General features: G+C 43.4%; 1 protein-coding gene across 1 annotated transcript in view; it reads left to right on the top strand.

The window, feature by feature from the left end:
- Positions 1-15,829, top strand: part of LOC130195337 (PDZ domain-containing RING finger protein 4-like) — a 48,825-nt gene extending 32,996 nt beyond the window's left edge. The window contains exons 4-8 of the mRNA XM_056416815.1: positions 5,437-5,535; positions 7,640-7,702; positions 9,405-9,506; positions 10,327-10,455; positions 12,478-15,829. Of these exons, the coding sequence (XP_056272790.1) occupies positions 5,437-5,535; positions 7,640-7,702; positions 9,405-9,506; positions 10,327-10,455; positions 12,478-13,956 (1,872 nt within the window). The 3' untranslated portion in view covers positions 13,957-15,829. The remainder of the gene's footprint in view (positions 1-5,436; positions 5,536-7,639; positions 7,703-9,404; positions 9,507-10,326; positions 10,456-12,477) is intronic.
- The last annotated feature ends 3,271 nt before the right edge of the window (positions 15,830-19,100 follow it).

Raw genomic sequence — 19,100 nt, 5'->3', positions numbered from 1 at the left:
TGGAAATGATGAGACGCCTCCGTGTTATATACTTTCTGTCGACGAGGCAAAAAAGAGAACATTGAAAACCTTCAAACAGACGCCGTTACCTGAGACTCACTAATTGTTTTCACAACTCTGGGAGAAGAAACTAGGAGCTGTGACTGAGAGCTTGATCACATCCAATTAAAGTGAAATGTGTGTGTGTGTGTATTGTAGGTGCGAGTAAGAAAGGAAATATAAAAGAGAGAAACACATCCCTTTGCTTCTGTATCTTTACCGCAGTGGAAGTAACAGGAGCTGTTGGGTAGGTGATGTTTCTCAGGCTGTTGATCTCTGACACACACACGTGGATACACACTGATGTTCAGATCCCAGTGTGACGGGAAGAGATAAACAGGCTTTGCCTCCGCTCTCCACTTTGGTCCGATATGCTTTATTTCCGAGTCACTGAGGTGCGAGCATATCTGGCTCCAACTGGTCTGATGGATTGATGATGATCGCTCACCCCTCCCTCGTCCTATTTGCTTCATTTAAATTTAAGTTCTGAATGCTTCCACCCACTGATCTTAAGCTGTTCCTTCACATCCGAAAGAGATTTGTGCACCCCAGTGTCAAATCGGAACAAATATAATATATTAAAGCCTCTCTTTATGCCTCATTGCTATTAACAAATCCTATTATTGTGCATATGCGTTGTGGCCCGCACCGTTCTTTTTATTTCATGCTCCGCGAGTTTCGATCTCAAGCTAACGCGGGACCTGACTTACTGTATGTCAACCGTAAACGCTGCGAGGGGGCTGTAGGCGGAAGCTGAAAAGCCACTTTCAGAGTCGACCTGATCCCTCACTCCCCCGCCGACGGAGACGAGAGAGAATAAAGGAAAGACGTGTCTTTAAATTACCTTTTGTTGAGATGAAAACGCACAGCGGGGTGAGAACAGTTTGACATCACAGAGAAACCGCCTCAATCTAGTTCACCTTTTTTAGAAAAAAAAACACCAGGACACCGATGTTTCTGTTTCTGTTAATCAACACGTGAGAGTCGTGGAGTACGGTGAGTTGAGGAGGTGGAAATATGCCAGATACACATTCATATACTGGGGGGTTTTTTCGGGATAAATCTTATTTTTAATTTTCCTGCACTTGGTTGATTAGCCGCCACAGGATACACCACATTCTGCTAGTTTTGATCCAATCCTGTGACTTTATTCAGGCATCAGACTGCAGGCAGCTGTTTTCAGATAAACAGCTTTGATAGACCCTCCGCACGCAACCTGCAGAGCACCGAGACGAGTCAGATAAAGGCAGCGACTAGCTGGTGATCAGAGGAGGATTTATTAGACATGTGCTGTCCCTGCTTCACAAAATGAGGTTCGTGGAGCCGAGTTACTGATGTTGTTCTACGGCAAGTGATTAACATGTAAATGGAACACAAGATTAAGGAAACCCGGTTACCGCTGCGAGACTGGTGTCCTCACACCGTAACATAAATGAGTTAACTGGGTTTTTAACCAGCGCACATGTTCATGACAGACTGCAGACAGGCAGCGCGGCGTGTCCTTCCTGTGGTGCTGGATGAAAGGAGGCTCCGCATTTAAATCCAAAGTAATTAAATCCATCCGAATCTTGTCGAAGTCAGTTTAACTGAAACGACAACAGACACATCTGTAAAGATAAATGTCCACAGTTGAACATTTGACTACCTCTGAAAGTCAGAGATGTTCGGTTTAAGCCTCAGGCTGAAGACACTTATAAGGACAATAAGGCTGCATTGATTTAAAATATGTTCAGGGGTAGTGGGTCGAGAAATCTCATCAGTGACTGGTTTTACATTGACGAGTCACCTCTGTTCATGTAAATCATTCTCCAATTTCCTTCCATATGCTGATTGTTTTCTTCTCCCCCCCAGCAGCCTTCAATTCTGTACTGTGTATATTCAATAGGGACTGACTGTCCGATTCCAGCATCTCCCTCCTTCACTGTGTGTCTCTATCTAAAAAAAATGAAATTCGTCCTACTTCACTTAACAAGCCATGCAATGAGGATTTGAGTGGGGATTTAAAGCGTATTATATATCGCATTAATTAAATTTTTCACTCTGTGGGAAAAGGCGATGGAGGATTTCTCTGCCGCCCCAAAAACTGAAGAAAACATAAACTCTGTCCTTTCTGATGGCTGGCTTATTTGGATGAATACAAAATTTAAAAAACACGGACCATACCTGATAGCTAGAATTTCACACAGCAACATCATACATTTCCTACGAGCCCTTGATGTGTATGCGACCACAACACCGCGTTAATAACCATTGCTTTGATGAGTTTCGGTGAGTTCTGAAGAAGCAAAGTACTCCAAGCTCAGAGACAGTCTCCACCTCTCCTCCTGCCGGTGGTAGCCATCCATGCATTTGTGACTGCTTTTTCAATTACTGGAAATCAAAGGCGGTATTATTATGACAGCATCCAATGTGCTTTGATGGTGGGCGGCAATCTTCTCCTAATCACGCCATCGCGGTCCTTAATTTACTGCCAGCCGCCGTTCCCGTGCCACGCTGCAATCTCCTGCCTGAGAGGCGGAGAGCTCGCCTGGAAAATGGAGGGGGAAGAGAATCAAGAGGCAAGAGGAGAGATGGAGATCGGTGAATGCACTTTTGGATGGATCCGGAGACAACCCCCTTCTAGCGGGGCTTTCCGGTGTGAGTGGGTGTTTTCTCGACACAACGTTGTCTTTAAAACGAGAAAGCGAAGGAACATCTGGGAAAGAAAAAGGGTCAAATATGTGTGCTGCACATAGTTAAACAAGCACGCCGGGTTGGTGTTTCATCCAACATGCAGTAATTGTAGCAATCTATCTTCTCTGATAATTTAGCCACAGGTCCACTGCACTATATCCAGTCATTAATTAGTCAGAAGTAGCTTTCAGCTCGTTCCACAGAGCCACATAGAGATGATGTACTACCTGCACACACCTCTGCTGTGCCTCAGTCTCAACAATTAATTTGTGGGGTTTATTTTTGGACAGATGTCTCCAAGACATTGCTAGGGATTTCAATGCCTCTCACGGTTATCCCACAAGTTCTCACATTATATTAGCATGTGAGGTGTGCACCGTCTCCGTAGCTCCAATTACCTCCATGACTGCTTCGTTGCATCAGATGTGCCGCTTTAATAATATCTCCACCAACAAAAAAATGGTGGGAGCTCATTAGTAATATTTTTTTAGGGAGCTAATGAGTGATATTTTTTCGGCAGCTCACTCTGTTCAGGTAGTCGGCACCAAGGTAGTCTCACCATTTTCCCGTTGTGGCCTTGGATATCAGCCCGGGATTTGAAGTCGTCGCTTTTGAGACAGTCAATTAAAGATCTGAGCTCCCCGTCAGGCGGAGGCTGTCGGGGAAGATAAAGCGACGAAGCTCAGATGACGTCGTTTTTACTTCAGCTCCTTCTCACTGTGTCGGTGTGAATATGTGCTCTGCTGAACAATGTGTGTGTAAGCAGAGGGATTGCACAGGGATGGAGACATTACTGTGTTGTGTAGGAGTGTGTATGGAAGCGTGTGTGTAGCCCAGCAGCTTCCTGGTACGAACACACATCAATGATCCGTCAATGTGTGAGAAAAGCCGAGGCAGAGAAGTGGAGAATGAAAAGTAGTGACAGGGGAGAAGGAGGAACTGGGAATTGAGCCTAAAGATGTTTGTGTGTGTGTGTCTGAGAGAAAGAGGAAGTGGGGGGTTATAAGCAGCTTTGGAGGGGTAGCCAGAGGCAGCAGGTGGCGACTCTCTGGCAGCGGTATTGGCCTTTTCTCCATCTACCCCCTCATCTATCCCCGTGGTCAGACTCCCCCCCCCCCTCCCTCCCCTCACTCCTGTTGGACCATTCCCAAAGCCCTGCCACATCTGACACTTGTAACCAGCCAACCCACACTTGTCGAAGAGGAAATTAATCTCTCTGTTTCTGTGCGAGGCCCCTCGGAGCACCAGCAGAACCCTCGCCGCCGCCTCCATCCTCCTCCTCCTCCTCCTCTCCGCTCCACCACCACGCTCCCGCTGCCGAGCGTTAGTGTGTTTCTGCTCTAATGAAGACTTTGGGAGGCGAGGCCATTTCACACTTGATTCCCTCCAACAGCCTTGATATGTACCCGCATTTAGAAATGGGGCCGAAGCTTCTGCTGTTTGGTGTTTGGCTGCACCTCTGTTGTGGGAAACAAAAGTGGTTTGTGTACATTAAACTGTCTCGCAAGCTTGGGTGGGGAATTAGAAGTTGTGTTTGGTTTCATCTTCACAACATAGTGTGTATTGTGGTGATATTAGATGAGTGGGAGCTGTGCAACTCACTCAAGTTCCAGCAATCTCACTTTCTGTGATGAACTTAAATGAAGAATTCGTGGCGACGCCAGGGTGCTTTGCTGCGGTTCAAGAGGCTCGTGGGAAATTTTACGACCACTGATTTGTAAGTCAATAGTTTGTTGATTTCCACCCGGGGGAAGATGAGGAATACTTTAGTGCTGCAGCAAACATGTATATTCCGTAGGATTAGCATAATTATAGTTTATTTATAGTCTAATATGTTGATAACTTGGCAAAGGCTTGTAAGAAAAAAACACTTGAGGTCCTCTTGCATTTATCAAAGCCCCCACCGATCAAACTCTGTGAGCTGAGAATGTCTTTCATGATCAAACACTTTCAGACTCAAAAACATCAAGACAGGAGTTGGCAATCCAGAGTCAATAAGTGTCTCAAACACAAGTCAGATTTTATGTTGAAACTTGAAGAGTTTTGTTATTTTCTTCCGAAATGTGGCCTTTTTGTCGCCATTGTTGCGCAATCAGGACTATAGAATACATTCAGATCAGTTTCTGTTCCTTCACTAGAGGTCACAGAGGTCATGCGTGTCCCCACAATGTTGGTTCAGTGGCTGTTCAGTCATGTCACTCACTCTTCCCCGGCAGATGGATATTAAACAGTAGTCACGGAATTGTATTATATTTATCCTGTGAGCACGTCAAGGCTTGCTCTTCCGCATTGGCTTGAAATATTCACAAAAATGAAAATTTGCTCATCAACAATTTTATAACAACTGGACAAACTCCATCTGCGTAGAAAGATGGCGTGATGTGATCCAACACTCCCGAACAGCTGCTAAATGGACCTTGGAGTTGCCTTCAGGGTCAGTCGGTGCTCCTCTTGTTCAGACTGAAATGTCTCCACAACTATTGGATGGATTGCCATGAAATTTGGCACTTCAACCAATGAAGTCCCCTTCAGCTTCAGCTATACTTTGTTTAGTGCCACTGCCAACTCGTAAATGTCAGCATACTGGCGTGGTAAAACAAGAACATCAGCATGTTCGCATCACCATAATTGTGCATCAGACAATATCATTTAGTTTAATGCCTGGCGCGCATGCTCTTATTCTTGTTCTTACATGTTCTGTGTTTTCCCCTCTCATCTACACAGGAAGTGGAATTGTGTCGCCTCAACAGCCAGGAGAAGTTAGGGCTAACTCTGTGCTACAGAACCGATGAAGAGGAGGATGTAGCTATTTACGTCAGTGAGGTGAGTCGATGGCGTCCCCTTCGAGACTGGAGTTACTTGTGTTTCCACCTTGGTTTGGCATGAGGATAAATGTACTTTTCATACTCAGGCTTTCCATTTGAGAACTCTCTCAACACGGCATCCTCTCTGTTTTATCTTTCCCTGCTACGCTCTGCTGCTGGAAACAACATGGAAAAAACACAAATGTATCCATCTCGTGCAAGCTATTGTTTTTGCCAACCACCACAGTTAGGACTGCCAGCTGCATGGAATGAAATAAGAATACTCTAGGGGCGGAAGCGCTATGCATATTCTACACACTTCTTCAGATTTCCGTTTTTTTGAAGTCTCACATTTACATATCATACACCGACAGTTATCACGGCGAGATTAGAGCCTAAACAAATGAGAAAGATGCATTTCCAAGACGAAATCATCTGTGACATTTAATATTCATCCATCATTCATGTATGATTTAGTGAAGTTCTCATGCGAGCAAAAGGCAGATTTCTCTTTTAATTGGGTATCGCAATTAAAATGGGATCCTTTCATCAAGCACAAATTACATTATTGGCCAGTTTGGCAACGTTCTGACTGCAGGACGACACCGTATGAAATGACGGCTGTGAAGAACAACTTGCAGGTCTTGTTGTTGTTGTTGTTATCGTAAAATGCACTCTTGCATCCACTTGTTGAGAGCATAACAAATATCGTATTCCTTCCTGCTCAACTTTTTCCCCGATTCGTTTGAAGTTGAGTCGGACACTGCGAGGTGTTCGCTTCGAGAGCTGAGCAGAATATAAATCCCTGTGCTCCGTGGCTGCTGGCAGCATCCTTAAGCGTTCGTTCGGCAAAAAAGTAAAGCCGTTAGTGGGGTGTCTGCTGCATTTAGATGAGGTGGCTGAATGTCAATGTGCACACGATGTGTTGGGGAAGGTACGACTCCGATCTTGCTTAAGGACAACAGATCAACATGGAGTTAAAAAACAATGCAAGGTCATTTTTATAACCAGCTTAATTTCCCATCTTTGTAGAGCTTGATAAATGGCCACATTGTCTTTCACTTTCTGTTCTTCGTAAAGTTTATCTCCCTTTGCTTCCCATGAGCCTCACAGCACGGTGGTTAAATAATTCAGAAGAGCAAGAGCTGAAAGGTACATTTCCTTTAGGTTCATCCATTTTCCATACCGGTTTAATTCTATTCGGGGCCACAGGGGGCTGCAGTCTATCCCAGCAAAAAGGCAAAAAGGCAGAGTCTATCCTGGACAAGTCACCAGTTACTGCGGGGCCAACAGACACACAAATCATTCCCACTGACAGGAACATTTGCAGTTTTCGGTTAATCCGCACCCTCTTTTATGTTTTCTTCCATAACTAAACAGAACGGACCAACGCTGAGAGTCAAACCCAAGACCATCTTTTTAAAACTGTAACCACAGCCGTTTCCTCACTCGCAATGATATCTTCAACAATAGATCGACTCCTTAATGGATCTGCGTTCCAGTTCCCAGTTTGTCGTGGCTCTCTCCCCATGACTGCAGAAATATTACATTTCATTTCATCTGACTTTCCTCCCACTTTAATGAGTGTCCCTCTGTGGTGGACGATCTTGAAGATGGAGTACCACAGCACCTCAACCATCTCCAGAAATCCCGCCCGCTAGGATTGAGTGAAACGAATGGCCCCAGACACCAATTGATTGGCCAATGAAAGAGTGTCCTGCCCTCTTGTCCACAGGCATTAGTCACAGGAGAAGCATGTGCATCATGTATCAAGGCGGAGTTACAGGCTGTGAACGCTGTATGCGGAGGCTTGTGCGATATAAATCTTACAGAATATTACAACTCGGGCGGGTACAATTGATGTTTTAAGTAACGGTGATGCTCAGTTAATGGCTTTGACAGCGGACCAGGCAGCTGCAGGAAAGCCATTTGACATCTAAGATCTTCCCATGTTGGCATACTCATTGTTTGCTGCTCACATTATTATTAAGAGTCTAGACATGTCTAGCTGGGTGATGTCTACATAATGAGTTGAAACGTTGTCTTTTCAGGCACCTCTTGAGTCTCTTTTGTGAAGGTTGAAAGTGTTTCAGAGGCATATTTTGTTCCCTCTCCCATGACAGATCTGTCCAAACAGCATCGCTGCCAGAGATGGACGCATCCGAGAGGGGGATCGCATTTTACAGGTACAGCCCGGCACTTTCCCTCACTGGCCCCCTCCACGTCCAGCTCTCATTAAATTCAATATAAAAAAAGGTGCTTTTATTTTGTCACACTCAAACACTGTCTCCCAGCACGAGTGCCCATTCATTTTTAATGGCAGCGCATTAAAGGGGGAACTCTCCCCCGCTGTGACTGTTAGAGGGGCAGAACTGCCCCCCTGGCGGTTTTAGTTACAGACTCAGCACCGACGGGGGTTTGTTTTTAAGAGTTGTGGGTCAGGATGGCGCTGCAGCTCGCTGCCTCCTGTGGGATCGCTGAGAGGCTATATGACTGTTATTAGCCCCCAGCTTCATCTACAGGCATGAGATTCAGAGGAATTCTGCTACCAACGCGGAGCAGTGGTTTGTCAGGGCTAACGGCCGTATAGTGTTGCCTCTCTGTGTAAGGTTGGTAATTATTGTTTTTGTTTAGATAAGTAATGGCCTCTAATTTTAATGGCAATTATACCCTTATTACATTGTTATGACAAACAATTGCCCATTTTACCATTCTGCAGACAGAGCAACATTGGCATTTACTTGGAGCAGTGGGTTTAGCCACCTGAAGAATATAAGTCTAATATGATGTATTTTAAGCTATGTTTTGGTCATCTCTTGAGGGAAATATAAGGCTATTCAGCTCCCTATATGCAAACTGTGTTTGAGACCTAGCACAGCACTCTTGCCTACCTCCCCAGGTTCATCAGAGCATTCTGACCAAACACAGTGGCCTGCTGCTGCTGCTGGAAATGAGTGATGAGAGAGAGTGGAGTGTGCAGGTCCAGAAAACCACAAAATTAGCTGAAAGAGGCTCAGCAGCGCTGAGGGGGACAGCAGAGTTGGTGGATGACTGTGTGTGGAGACAACATCCTTCTGATGACACATTATTTGATCTATCGCTAAGATGAAGACTGTCGATTATTGTTGCTTTAGCTGCAGATTAGCAATTGAAAGTGGTGCTCTGGGATGGATCATTTTATAAACACAAATAGGCAATAAGCGAAGATCTGTACATTGGGAAACACAGTAGCGTGCTCCAGAGAGAATGTTGTTTAATCAATGCATTAGAACATTGGAAAAGGGGAAACTGGATGTGCAATGACTATTTTATTTGATGCGTGGGGCAGATGCATACGCACTGTTTCATTCTTAATGTCTACAGGTGTCTACTATGTGTTGTGTGACTGATTTGAGGCAGAGGAGGGTGTGTGTGTGTGTGTGTGTGTTTGTGAGGCAGACCAGTGCACTGGTACTATTATCCACCAGTGACAGGGCCATTAATCTGCCTGCAAAAAGATGGACGCCCTCTGTCCGTGGGCAGTTAATTGTACGGCGAGATGCATGTGCGCTGCCGGATACTTTGGTGAAAACAACAGCTCCGTCGGCCCTCGGCCACCGGCCCATTCATAATCACTGCTGGATCCTGCTTCGTATTAGAGAGCATCACAGAGTGTTTACTGCAATTTCCCCGGGAAAGAAAGGCATTATTGTGCAGTGCTGCTTTTATTGTTGTACTTTATTTTTCTTATAATTTTTTTATTTTTCTTGTAATTAATTCTGCCTCAGTGTGTGTGCGGATATGTATGTGCCTGTATTCAATTATTTTAATTTGGGTATAATACATGTTTGCTTGCTTGTGTCCGACTTAATCGTGAGTGTGCTAATTGTGTTTGTATGTCATCCTCAGATTAATGGCCAAGATGTACAAGACAGAGAGGAGGCAATGGCTGCCCTCTCCAATGACAATAGCAGGAACATCGTACTGCTGGTTGCCAGACCTGAGATGCAGGTTAGAAATGACTACGCTGACGTACTTTATCTTTCAGCCACTGACTAACGTTGTTCACCTAGTAAGAAAGAACGGCATTCACAGAATACAGCCCTGAAGGTTTGTCATTTACATTATATTTACTGAAAGTAAACCATAGCAATATGGGGGAGTCAACCCTCGCCTTCACCACAACCACTCCAAGTGGAAGCCACCACTGAGGCACCTCATCATGTTTTATTTTTATGTAGCGCCACTGTAATTGACTTCCAACGGTAAGCCATAAAAGCTAATGGCATGCTAATGTGGAGTGAGTTCAGGCCCAAGGCCGATGGCGAATAAGTGAAGGGACTCTGCCGCAGTGCAGATGCGCTCGGAGCAGGAGTAGACTCTTTGTAATTAAATGTCTCCCTCGCTAGTAAATCTGATGTCTTCAGATATGGATCCCATTTGGCTCACATCGAGCAGACAAACAGATGATGGATGGTTTGGAGCAAATGGGTCAAAGGTGGCAGTCTTATGTCCATTAAATTCTATTGGCTTCATTTTAAGACCAGAATGTATGTTTTAAAGATGAGCGGTGGCGCTTTGTTGGTTAAGAAATAGGGAGCAGCATATTAGTCAAACACCATCACATCACATTGATGTTTAATGTGCCTTATTTTTAATACCTTGCCTTCTGTTATTTGTTTTATTTTATTTGGAAAACCAAATTGAAGTATTTCTTTTGAGACGTCGCAAAGCCACAAGCTTTAGGATTTGACAAATAACACCTCTCTCTCTCTCTCTCTCTCTCTCTCTCTCTCTCTCGATATGCTTCCCTTCTTCATTCAACCATTAGCTGGAGGAAGCCTGGCTGGATGATGAGCACAGCGAGTTCCTGGAGCAGCTGAAGATGGAAATGTTAGAGGAACAACAGAGAGAGGAGATGGAATTGGCTGCCCTACAGGAGAAGGAGGAGAATGAGCAGGTCAGTCAGCAGCAACACATGTTTTGCGTAACTGGATTAGTGCGTCAATAGCAAAGATTTGTTATCTGGCTTCAAGAAACTAAGAAGAGCCTTTTTAGTTTGGATTTTTTCTGAAAATAAGAATAGAGCCCCGATAAATGAATGAGTCAGAAAGCAATAGATGTTATGAGTACCATGCCATGAGACTGACCAACATTCGCTTTGACTGTATTATTCACAGTCAATATTAACCATAACGAGAATACATATCTAGCTGGTGGCATTGATGGAGTAAAATTCTTCATTTACTTTCTTGTAAGTGAAAACAAGCTTCGCCCTTTTGAATTGATTACTACAGAAGCTCCAGGGCCCCAACAATTGTATTCGGGACAGCCCTAAAAATAATGATTATGAATATTTATCGAAGTGGGACTTTTGAACCATTCCAAACATTTGCATTCAAAACTTTAAATTGTGTTTTTTAGAATGTCATGCTCCAAAAATTCATATGCATGGAACTTCAAAGACTTGGAGCAGAAGAAACCATCCCCAAAGTAAAAGCGCTGTAAAACAGAGTTATGCACATCAGCATTAAATAATCCTTCAGGAGAATGCAGAATAGAGTTGCACTTCCTGGATTCTTAAATGGTGTCGTTCTGGGGACCTTTTGTTGTGTTCTGTCCTCATTCCATAAAAAGGATGCCAAAACAGAAAAATGTGTGAGAAAACACACCAGAGTATCATTTAGGGTAATTAATACAACACTAGTATTTTATTAGTAGGCCTAGGGCCTATGTGTTTTAATCCCATCAAACAGATTTGCAAGCATAGTTGCTAATGAGTTGAAATAATCAAAACAGGCTTGCGTACAGATAACAAGTTTCAAGTATGTGCCAAAGGTCAATATGATGAGAAAAGTATCCTTGAGGCACCTAGGTAGCTCACATGGTAGTTCACCAGGTAGCGCACTAGGTAGCCCACGTGGTAGCCCACCAGTTAGCTCACCAGGTAGCTTACATGGTAGTTCACATGGTAGCCCACCAGGTATATCACCAGGTATACATGGTAGCTCACATGGTAGCCCAACGGGTAGCTCACCAGGTAGCTTAAATGGTAGCTCACCTGGTAGCTCATATTTTAGCTGACATGGTAGCTCACCTGGTAGCTCACATTGTAGCTTACATGGTAGCTCACCTGGTAGCTGACATTGTAGCTTACATGGTAGTTCACATGGTAGCCCACCAGGTATATCACCAGGTAGCTTACATGGTAGCTCAACGGGTAGCTCACCAGGTAGCTTACATGGTAGCTCACCTGGTAGCTCATATTTTAGCTGACATGGTAGCTCACCTGGTAGCTCACATTGTAGCTGACATGGTAGCTCACCTGGTAGCTCATATTTTAGCTGACATGGTAGCTCACCTGGTAGCTCACATTGTAGCTGACATGGTAGCTCACCTGGTAGCTCATATTTTAGCTGACATGGTAGCTCACCTGGTAGCTCATATTTTAGCTGACATGGTAGCTCATATTTTAGCTGACATGGTAGCTCACCAGGTAGCTTACATGGTAGCTCACCTGGTAGCTCATATTTTAGCTGACATGGTAGCTCACCTGGTAGCTCACATTGTAGCTGACATGGTAGCTCACCTGGTAGCTGACATTGTAGCTTACATGGTAGTTCACATGGTAGCCCACCAGGTATATCACCAGGTAGCTTACATGGTAGCTCACCTGGTAGCTCACCAGGTAGCTTACATGGTAGCTCACCTGGTAGCTCATATTTTAGCTGACATGGTAGCTCACCTGGTAGCTCACATTGTAGCTTACATGGTAGCTCACCAGGTAGCTTACATGGTAGCGCAGGTGCCCCTTTTAACAAAGTGGAGTCCATCTGTCCTGTCTCCCTAATAAAAGGCAAAAAGCTAAAAAAATAATCTTATGTGGATCATTAAAAGATAGAAATCATAATCATAAAAAGTCTGCATGTGTTGAAAGCCATATGTCAATAAAAAAAGCAATGTCTTGTTGATTAATTTTCAGAGAGCAGAAGATGACAAGCCCACCTGCTCCACTCTGCCCCATCATAAGGATAGCATACTGAGTATAAAAGACGGAATGGAGAGCTCCGAGCATAATGTCCTGGCACACATCCAGAGACGTTTGTCCCAGTGCCTGAGAGACAATCGGGACACGCACTGTATCACCGGCTCCACGCGGCTGGAGGACAAAGAGGACGACGACGACGACAAGACGGAGGGTGATCGTTTCCAGCAGCTCTTGGAGCTAAAGTGTCAGATACGCAACAGCGGCGAGTACGACCTGTTCTACAGCCGCAGCAGCACCATTGAGTGCAGCATTGGGGAGCAGGGCGGAGTCCAGCATGAGCTACGTATGCTCAACGACGAGCTGCGCAGCATCGAACTAGAATGTCAGAACATCATGCAGGCCCATAACCTCCGTAAATGCCAGCAGTCTCCCTCCACGGGCGACACTGCACCCTCAACCAAAAACCAAAGCCTCCACCGAAGTGACCCCACGCGGGGTAAGCTGGTTGACATTAATGGGAGGCTGGAGAAATCCGACAAGGACAGTTCCAGTGCCTATAACACGGCGGAAAGTTCACGAAGCACCCCTCTGGCAATGGACCGCTCCCCGGAGCACTCACTCCAGAGAATGGTCAGCCTTACCAACCAGAGGAACCTGTGCAGTGGCCTTGCCAGTGGCCCTTCTCTTAGCCCAAGTCCCACTCCCATCCCAGCATGCCGTGCTCCAGTCCTCGGGTTAAGAAGCAGCCCGGACCACAGCAATCCGTTTGAGTCGAACCAGACAACTCAGGCTGAGGAGGAAAGCAGGGGAGAGTTAAAGCCACTCGTCTCCAATATTCCTTACTTCTCTCCATCCCACAGTTCCCAGCAGAGGCAGGTCAACATCCCAGCACATGCCCGCCATTACCAGAGCTACATGCAGCTGATCCAGCAGCGCTCGGCTGTGGAGTACGCTCAGAGCCAGCTCAGCTTGCTCAGTGTCTGCAAAGAGCCTCAGAGGCCCATTAATGAGTCCAAGATGGAGTGGAAGGTCAAGATCCGCAGCGACGGCACACGTTACATCACCAAGAGGCCTGTGAGAGACAAGATCCTGAGGGAGCGAGCGCTAAAGATTAAGGAGGAGCGCAGTGGGGGAATGACCACGGACGATGATGCAATGAGTGAAATGAAGATGGGGAAGTACTGGAGTAAAGAGGAAAGAAAGCAGCATCTGGTCAAAGCGAAAGAACAGAAGAGAAGGCGAGAGTTCATGCAGCAGAGTCGGCTGGAAAGCTTGAAGGAGAACCCTCAGAGCAGCAACGAGGGACGCAAGGAAGTCAGCATTATAGAGCTCAGTCAGAAGAAGATGCTGAAGAAACGCAACAAGAAGATACTGGACAACTGGATGACCATCCAGGAGCTGATGACTCATGGCACTAAGGCCCCTGAGGGGGCCAAGGTGCACAACGCCTTCCTATCAGTCACTACTGTATAAAAAACACACATTCTACCCCATGCGGTATAATATACTTGCCTCGTTCAATGTGGCGTTTTTATGAGGACAATAGGAATATTTTTCACACTTTGTTACCCAAAAAGCATTTTGTAAAGAATTTATCAGTGGTGTCATTGCATTTTCTTCATGTTTTTCAGTATGGTTTTTCACATCACTCTGCCGGAAAACACAGCATTTTTCTATGAAATTATGACTATATAATTATTTTATTACTTGGCTCGAAACATTTTTATCTTTTCAATTCTATTTTCATATTTATGTTGTAACCATATACTCAAATGGTTGTATGAGCATATTAAGAAAAGTATTTTCTTTTATGTATTATGTACACTTGCCAATTGCAACACGAAATGAATCAGTGAGTTCTCCTGCCTTTCACTCACTTTTTAATGCTCCTTACATTTGCAGATTGCTTCTCTTTTTCCAGCTGAAATCCATAACTCTCTCAATGTTGTCGAGAGGCAGTTGATATAATGTTTCAGACTACTGGTGCTTAGACGTGGACTAAAAGTCAACTATTCACAAAGTGTAACATTGCATTCTATAACCATACAGATAACAGAAAATTCTTATAGATTACATTTTGCTTAAATGCAATTAAATTAATAAGTAAGGTAAAATAAGGTACATTCCAGCTTTAGAAAATTACAAATATCGTACATTCCGAATCATAGTACTGTACAACTTGTTTCTGATAAAAGATTGAGCATAAATACAGCAAGAATGTGTTTAATCCTGAACATTTAAGGAGTTTTAAATGTATCTAATCACCTGAAAGAGTAAAAAACCCGGTGCCTCATCGACCTGCCATGTCTCCTTTGGGGGAAAGAAATACTTGAGGTTTTAGATTACTGAACATTGTTGATGTTATGATAAAAAGTTTTTATTGGCAATTTATAAAAGCATCTGTTAAAAGTTCAATACTTCATGTTACACTTTTCTACGATGTTTCTGTAATTTGTGAGCTTGAGCCCACTTCTCTTACAAAGTTACAAACAATGAAACAATACTTTAGAAGGTGCTACACTGACAGGTCAATGGAAAAATAACTGTGGCCACAGGAGTTATGTATATTTATATATATATATATTTATATATATATAAATATATACACACAAGATTCTTTCGTGTAAAGGAACATAAGCGCTCCAAAATATTCTGACTCATGAGTGCTGCCGCTTTGTGTGCAGGTTTTGCAGCTTTGGGTAAAACATATTTTATTTTGTCCTAATATCTTGACTTTTTTTCTACATATTCAACAACAAATGGACCTGCTCATCGCTTTTACATACCAGTATGTTTACATCATCAACATACACCTTTACTCAGCATAGCCGTAACAGTAAAAACGTTTGTGTAGCAAACTGATTTCATACACAAACAAACTGTCTCTGGATATCTCTGTGCAACAGACTGCTATTATTCAGCCTTATTCATACGTTATTTAAGTGAGTTTTTTAAGCATCTGGAAAATATCATAAATATCATGTCGTCATTACTGAATTATGTTTGCAGTTACATTAAACATGTGTTAGGATGATTGCCACTGAGCAGGACTCAGAAACACATATAAGATCATCGAAAAACTAAACTGGTGAAATGAATGGGTTGCATTTCTTAACAGACTTTATAGTCCCGTTACATGTACAGTATACTCATTCTAAACGACCCATTTTTAACTGAAATATTGTACATTTTAAATTTTAAACCGATCCCTGTATTTGTTTTGTTTTGTCAATGGTCTAATTTCGAGTAATGCGTAGTTGGCACATTTGTAGCCGGGTGAAATGTGTGATAATGGTGATCTTTGCAAAAGAAATGATAATAAATTATTGTTTTTTGGTAAAACATCGCTCGGGATCATGCTTTTTTTTGTCGTCAGACATTTAGGGAGAACCAGAATCTGCTGAAATGTGTACTAATGCATTCAACCGGTGAATGATGACCCGTGACCATGAACCTCATGATACTGAACACGGCAAGGTGCAATTTGTAATGAAATTCAGTTATTTTTCTTGGTTATCTTTCAAATGAGTTTATCATTTGACCTGTGAAGTGGCCGGTGTGAACGGTGTGAAAGTGAGCAACGGCAACAATCTGCTGTTCTTCTCAGAGACAATGGAAAATGAAGAGAGGTGGAGGTTGTTGGGAGAAAGTTAACCGTGCACATACCAGTAAAAAAACTACATCACGTCACCGGGCCGAAGACCAATCTGGTGAAATATAGAACAAAAGGACTGAACACATGTTCACCACAGATATCTCCTGAAGAGTGACTTTCTTTCTCCCTTTTGACACTTTAAGTGATTAAACAAAAGGAGATTTCAATTAAAATCGCCTTCCACTTGGATGGCTTTGTGTTCATTAAAATGTACCAACCACTAAATCCTTGCTATGGCCTTGTCATATGCGGGGGAGAGCTTCAGTATTATCGGAAATTGTCAGTGTGCTCAAGCTGAAATTGTCGTGCCACGGATACGCCACTGCCTGAAGACTCTTCTGTACTTCTGTTTCCATTTCACTGACAACGTGGTTCCTTTATATTTGACCAGCTTCTTAAAATGGAACAAGTCTTCCTTCTACACATTTTCTTTTGAGAATAAATTGCTCCTGGATATACCCATAAGCATTAGGTTCAGAGTTTTCGTCGCCAAGCATTTATTTTCACTGTTCTGTGTGTAATATTTTCGTATTTTAAAACTGGCCTTTGAGAGACTCCATCAAACTCCTCACAAATATGTTTTTTTAAAAGGCCATTGTTCAGACTGTGTGTAACTATAAAAGCACTTTCTACCAACACACTCTTCTTCATTTACATACAATACCGTTTTATAATGCCGAGGAATCACATCTCGTGTGATTCTGAGGTCAATGCCTTCCACTTCCATTCAAGTCTGTGGCACTTGAAAGCATCTCCAATTATGCCGCAACCAAACATTAACATGCAAGTATTGAAAAGTAGACACCTGCCGTCCCCGAGCCCGTTCGCTGTCCCCTCGTTTATTTATTCTCTCCGTCTGTACAGACCGAGACCATTTAAATGCCAATGAAGCGCCTCAGAAGAAAGAGCGTGAGTGCTACCAACTCGCGCCAGAACTAGCCAGAGTACTCTCTCCCTAATTAAGTTCATCCCTGAGCCCCTGAAAGACCCAGTCAGGTGTAATTAAAACCAAGCCTGTGACAGCCATGGCATTTGTCAGAGCTACCCAGCAGTTCAAATACCAGAAATGTCAAACATAGCAGTGGCTCATCTCCTCTTCAGCGCTCCGCACAAACACAAGCAACAGCCGTTGCCTCGGTTATACATTCCTGCTGATAACCTTTAGGATCACCCTGAACAGCAACGAATACAAATTCTCTCCCATTATTCACCCATCGAGGCCCATATTTGTTGACACACGGATCCACTTGGCGGCGCAATCTACTCCATGGTGCCTCCTCTGCCTCCTAATCTCAGAGGCTTGTAACAAACTGGTAATTGCCTCGGATCATGAGTCTCTCGATCAAATCGATGGCCTTCTTGATCTTTGATATCGTAACTGCTGGGTTGTGATAATTGGCCCGATCGCGGCAGGTGTGTACGCGGGTGATATGGACAGACTGCTACGACTGAGCCAGCTGTTTGGAATATATATGCCTTAATCAAGCAGACGACAATAACGAGTCCGTTGATAGAGAATTATGGGGCATGGAGTCACTTAACACCTCCTCCCAAAGTCACTATCCTTCAGGGAATGGAAGGATGTCAACGTACAGAATTCCACGGCTATCCATCTAGGTGAGATATTTCAGTGTGGACAAAAGTTATAGACCAACCAGCTCACCAACAGAACGACGACACTTCACACAGCCAATGCTACTTCCATGGCTGACGAAAGAAGTACACAGAGAGACCTTTGGATTTAAATGTTAGACACATTACAAATGCACAGTGGTGACATTTTTGCTCAGATATTCTTTCTTTACATGTATTGTGAACTTTGGAGATTCTAGGCTCCAGAGAAGTGGCAAGCGATGGCGTGTGTTGATCACTTCAGACTCCTCATATTGCAGTGCTTAAAAAACTTGGCAGAAAAACCTGGTTCATAGCCAAGTTTGCAGCCGACTGTGAATATAATACAAAAGTTATACAAGGCGATAGTTTGAAAGTCTAATCTTCTGTTGTCTCACTATTTGCTTCATCAAAACTCTGTGTACAAACTCTCTGCTGGATATGTTTGTGTGTCATTATTGGCAGAGCGTCCGTGAACCATTTGGACCTTTTTTCTTTTGTTCACACCCTGCTTTATGTGTCATTTGTTGTTTCATTTTCACCTCAACCAAATGCATTCGGGGACCTATTCAGCAACAAGCTGTGAATATTTTCACAGCATAATTCGAGGTCTAATTACAATACATTATTTACAAAATGTGTTTCAAGCATTTGGATCACAGTTAGAATATATATGATATTTCCAAAATCATATTGTATTACTGTTAGCCATTAACAGAGATAGGTTAGTATTATATTTTAGATTTAGCAGTTTTAAGAGCTGCCTATCCTTCAGCTCAGACTATACAAGTAATACAACAGATGTACTGCAATATATTCAAACAACTAAACCTTACGGCTTCAAACTACTCCTACTTCCCTATCTCATATTCAGTCATTTAAATACTGCGAGGCTTTAACTTGGGATTCGTCCAAGTCCTCAGGTCTGAGACAACATCCCTTCCCACTCAATAAACACGTATCACCGAAACAGTTCTCCGATAGTATTATTTAGTTAAAATCTAGCAAAATGTTGTAAAGATTCTTCGGTAATTACGCCTCTCCGATCTAAATTGGTAACCCAACTCTCACCCTGGTGTTTTTACTAACCTCCCAGGTAGAAATGATTGACAGGTGTAGTCCACCGTGCAGAAATGTTGGATACAAATGTAACACTTGGCCCTTTTCACATTCATTGTCTATGAATTCTATTAACATTCTCATAAAGTTTCTATTTTCCTTATTCATGAGCTGTGGATCAGAGTCCGTATCCAATAGAAATTACAAATGTGATTCAGAGTCTGTGATTGCCTCGCTGAGCTTGAGAATTAATAAATAATGTCTGGCAGTCGATGCAAAGGCTCTGTTTCAC

Source organism: Pseudoliparis swirei, chromosome 6, assembly GCF_029220125.1.
Source record: "Pseudoliparis swirei isolate HS2019 ecotype Mariana Trench chromosome 6, NWPU_hadal_v1, whole genome shotgun sequence".
NCBI classification, from domain to species: Eukaryota; Metazoa; Chordata; class Actinopteri; order Perciformes; family Liparidae; genus Pseudoliparis; species Pseudoliparis swirei.
Note: the sequence above shows the minus strand (reverse complement) of the source record. Positions and strands in the feature narration are given on the sequence as shown.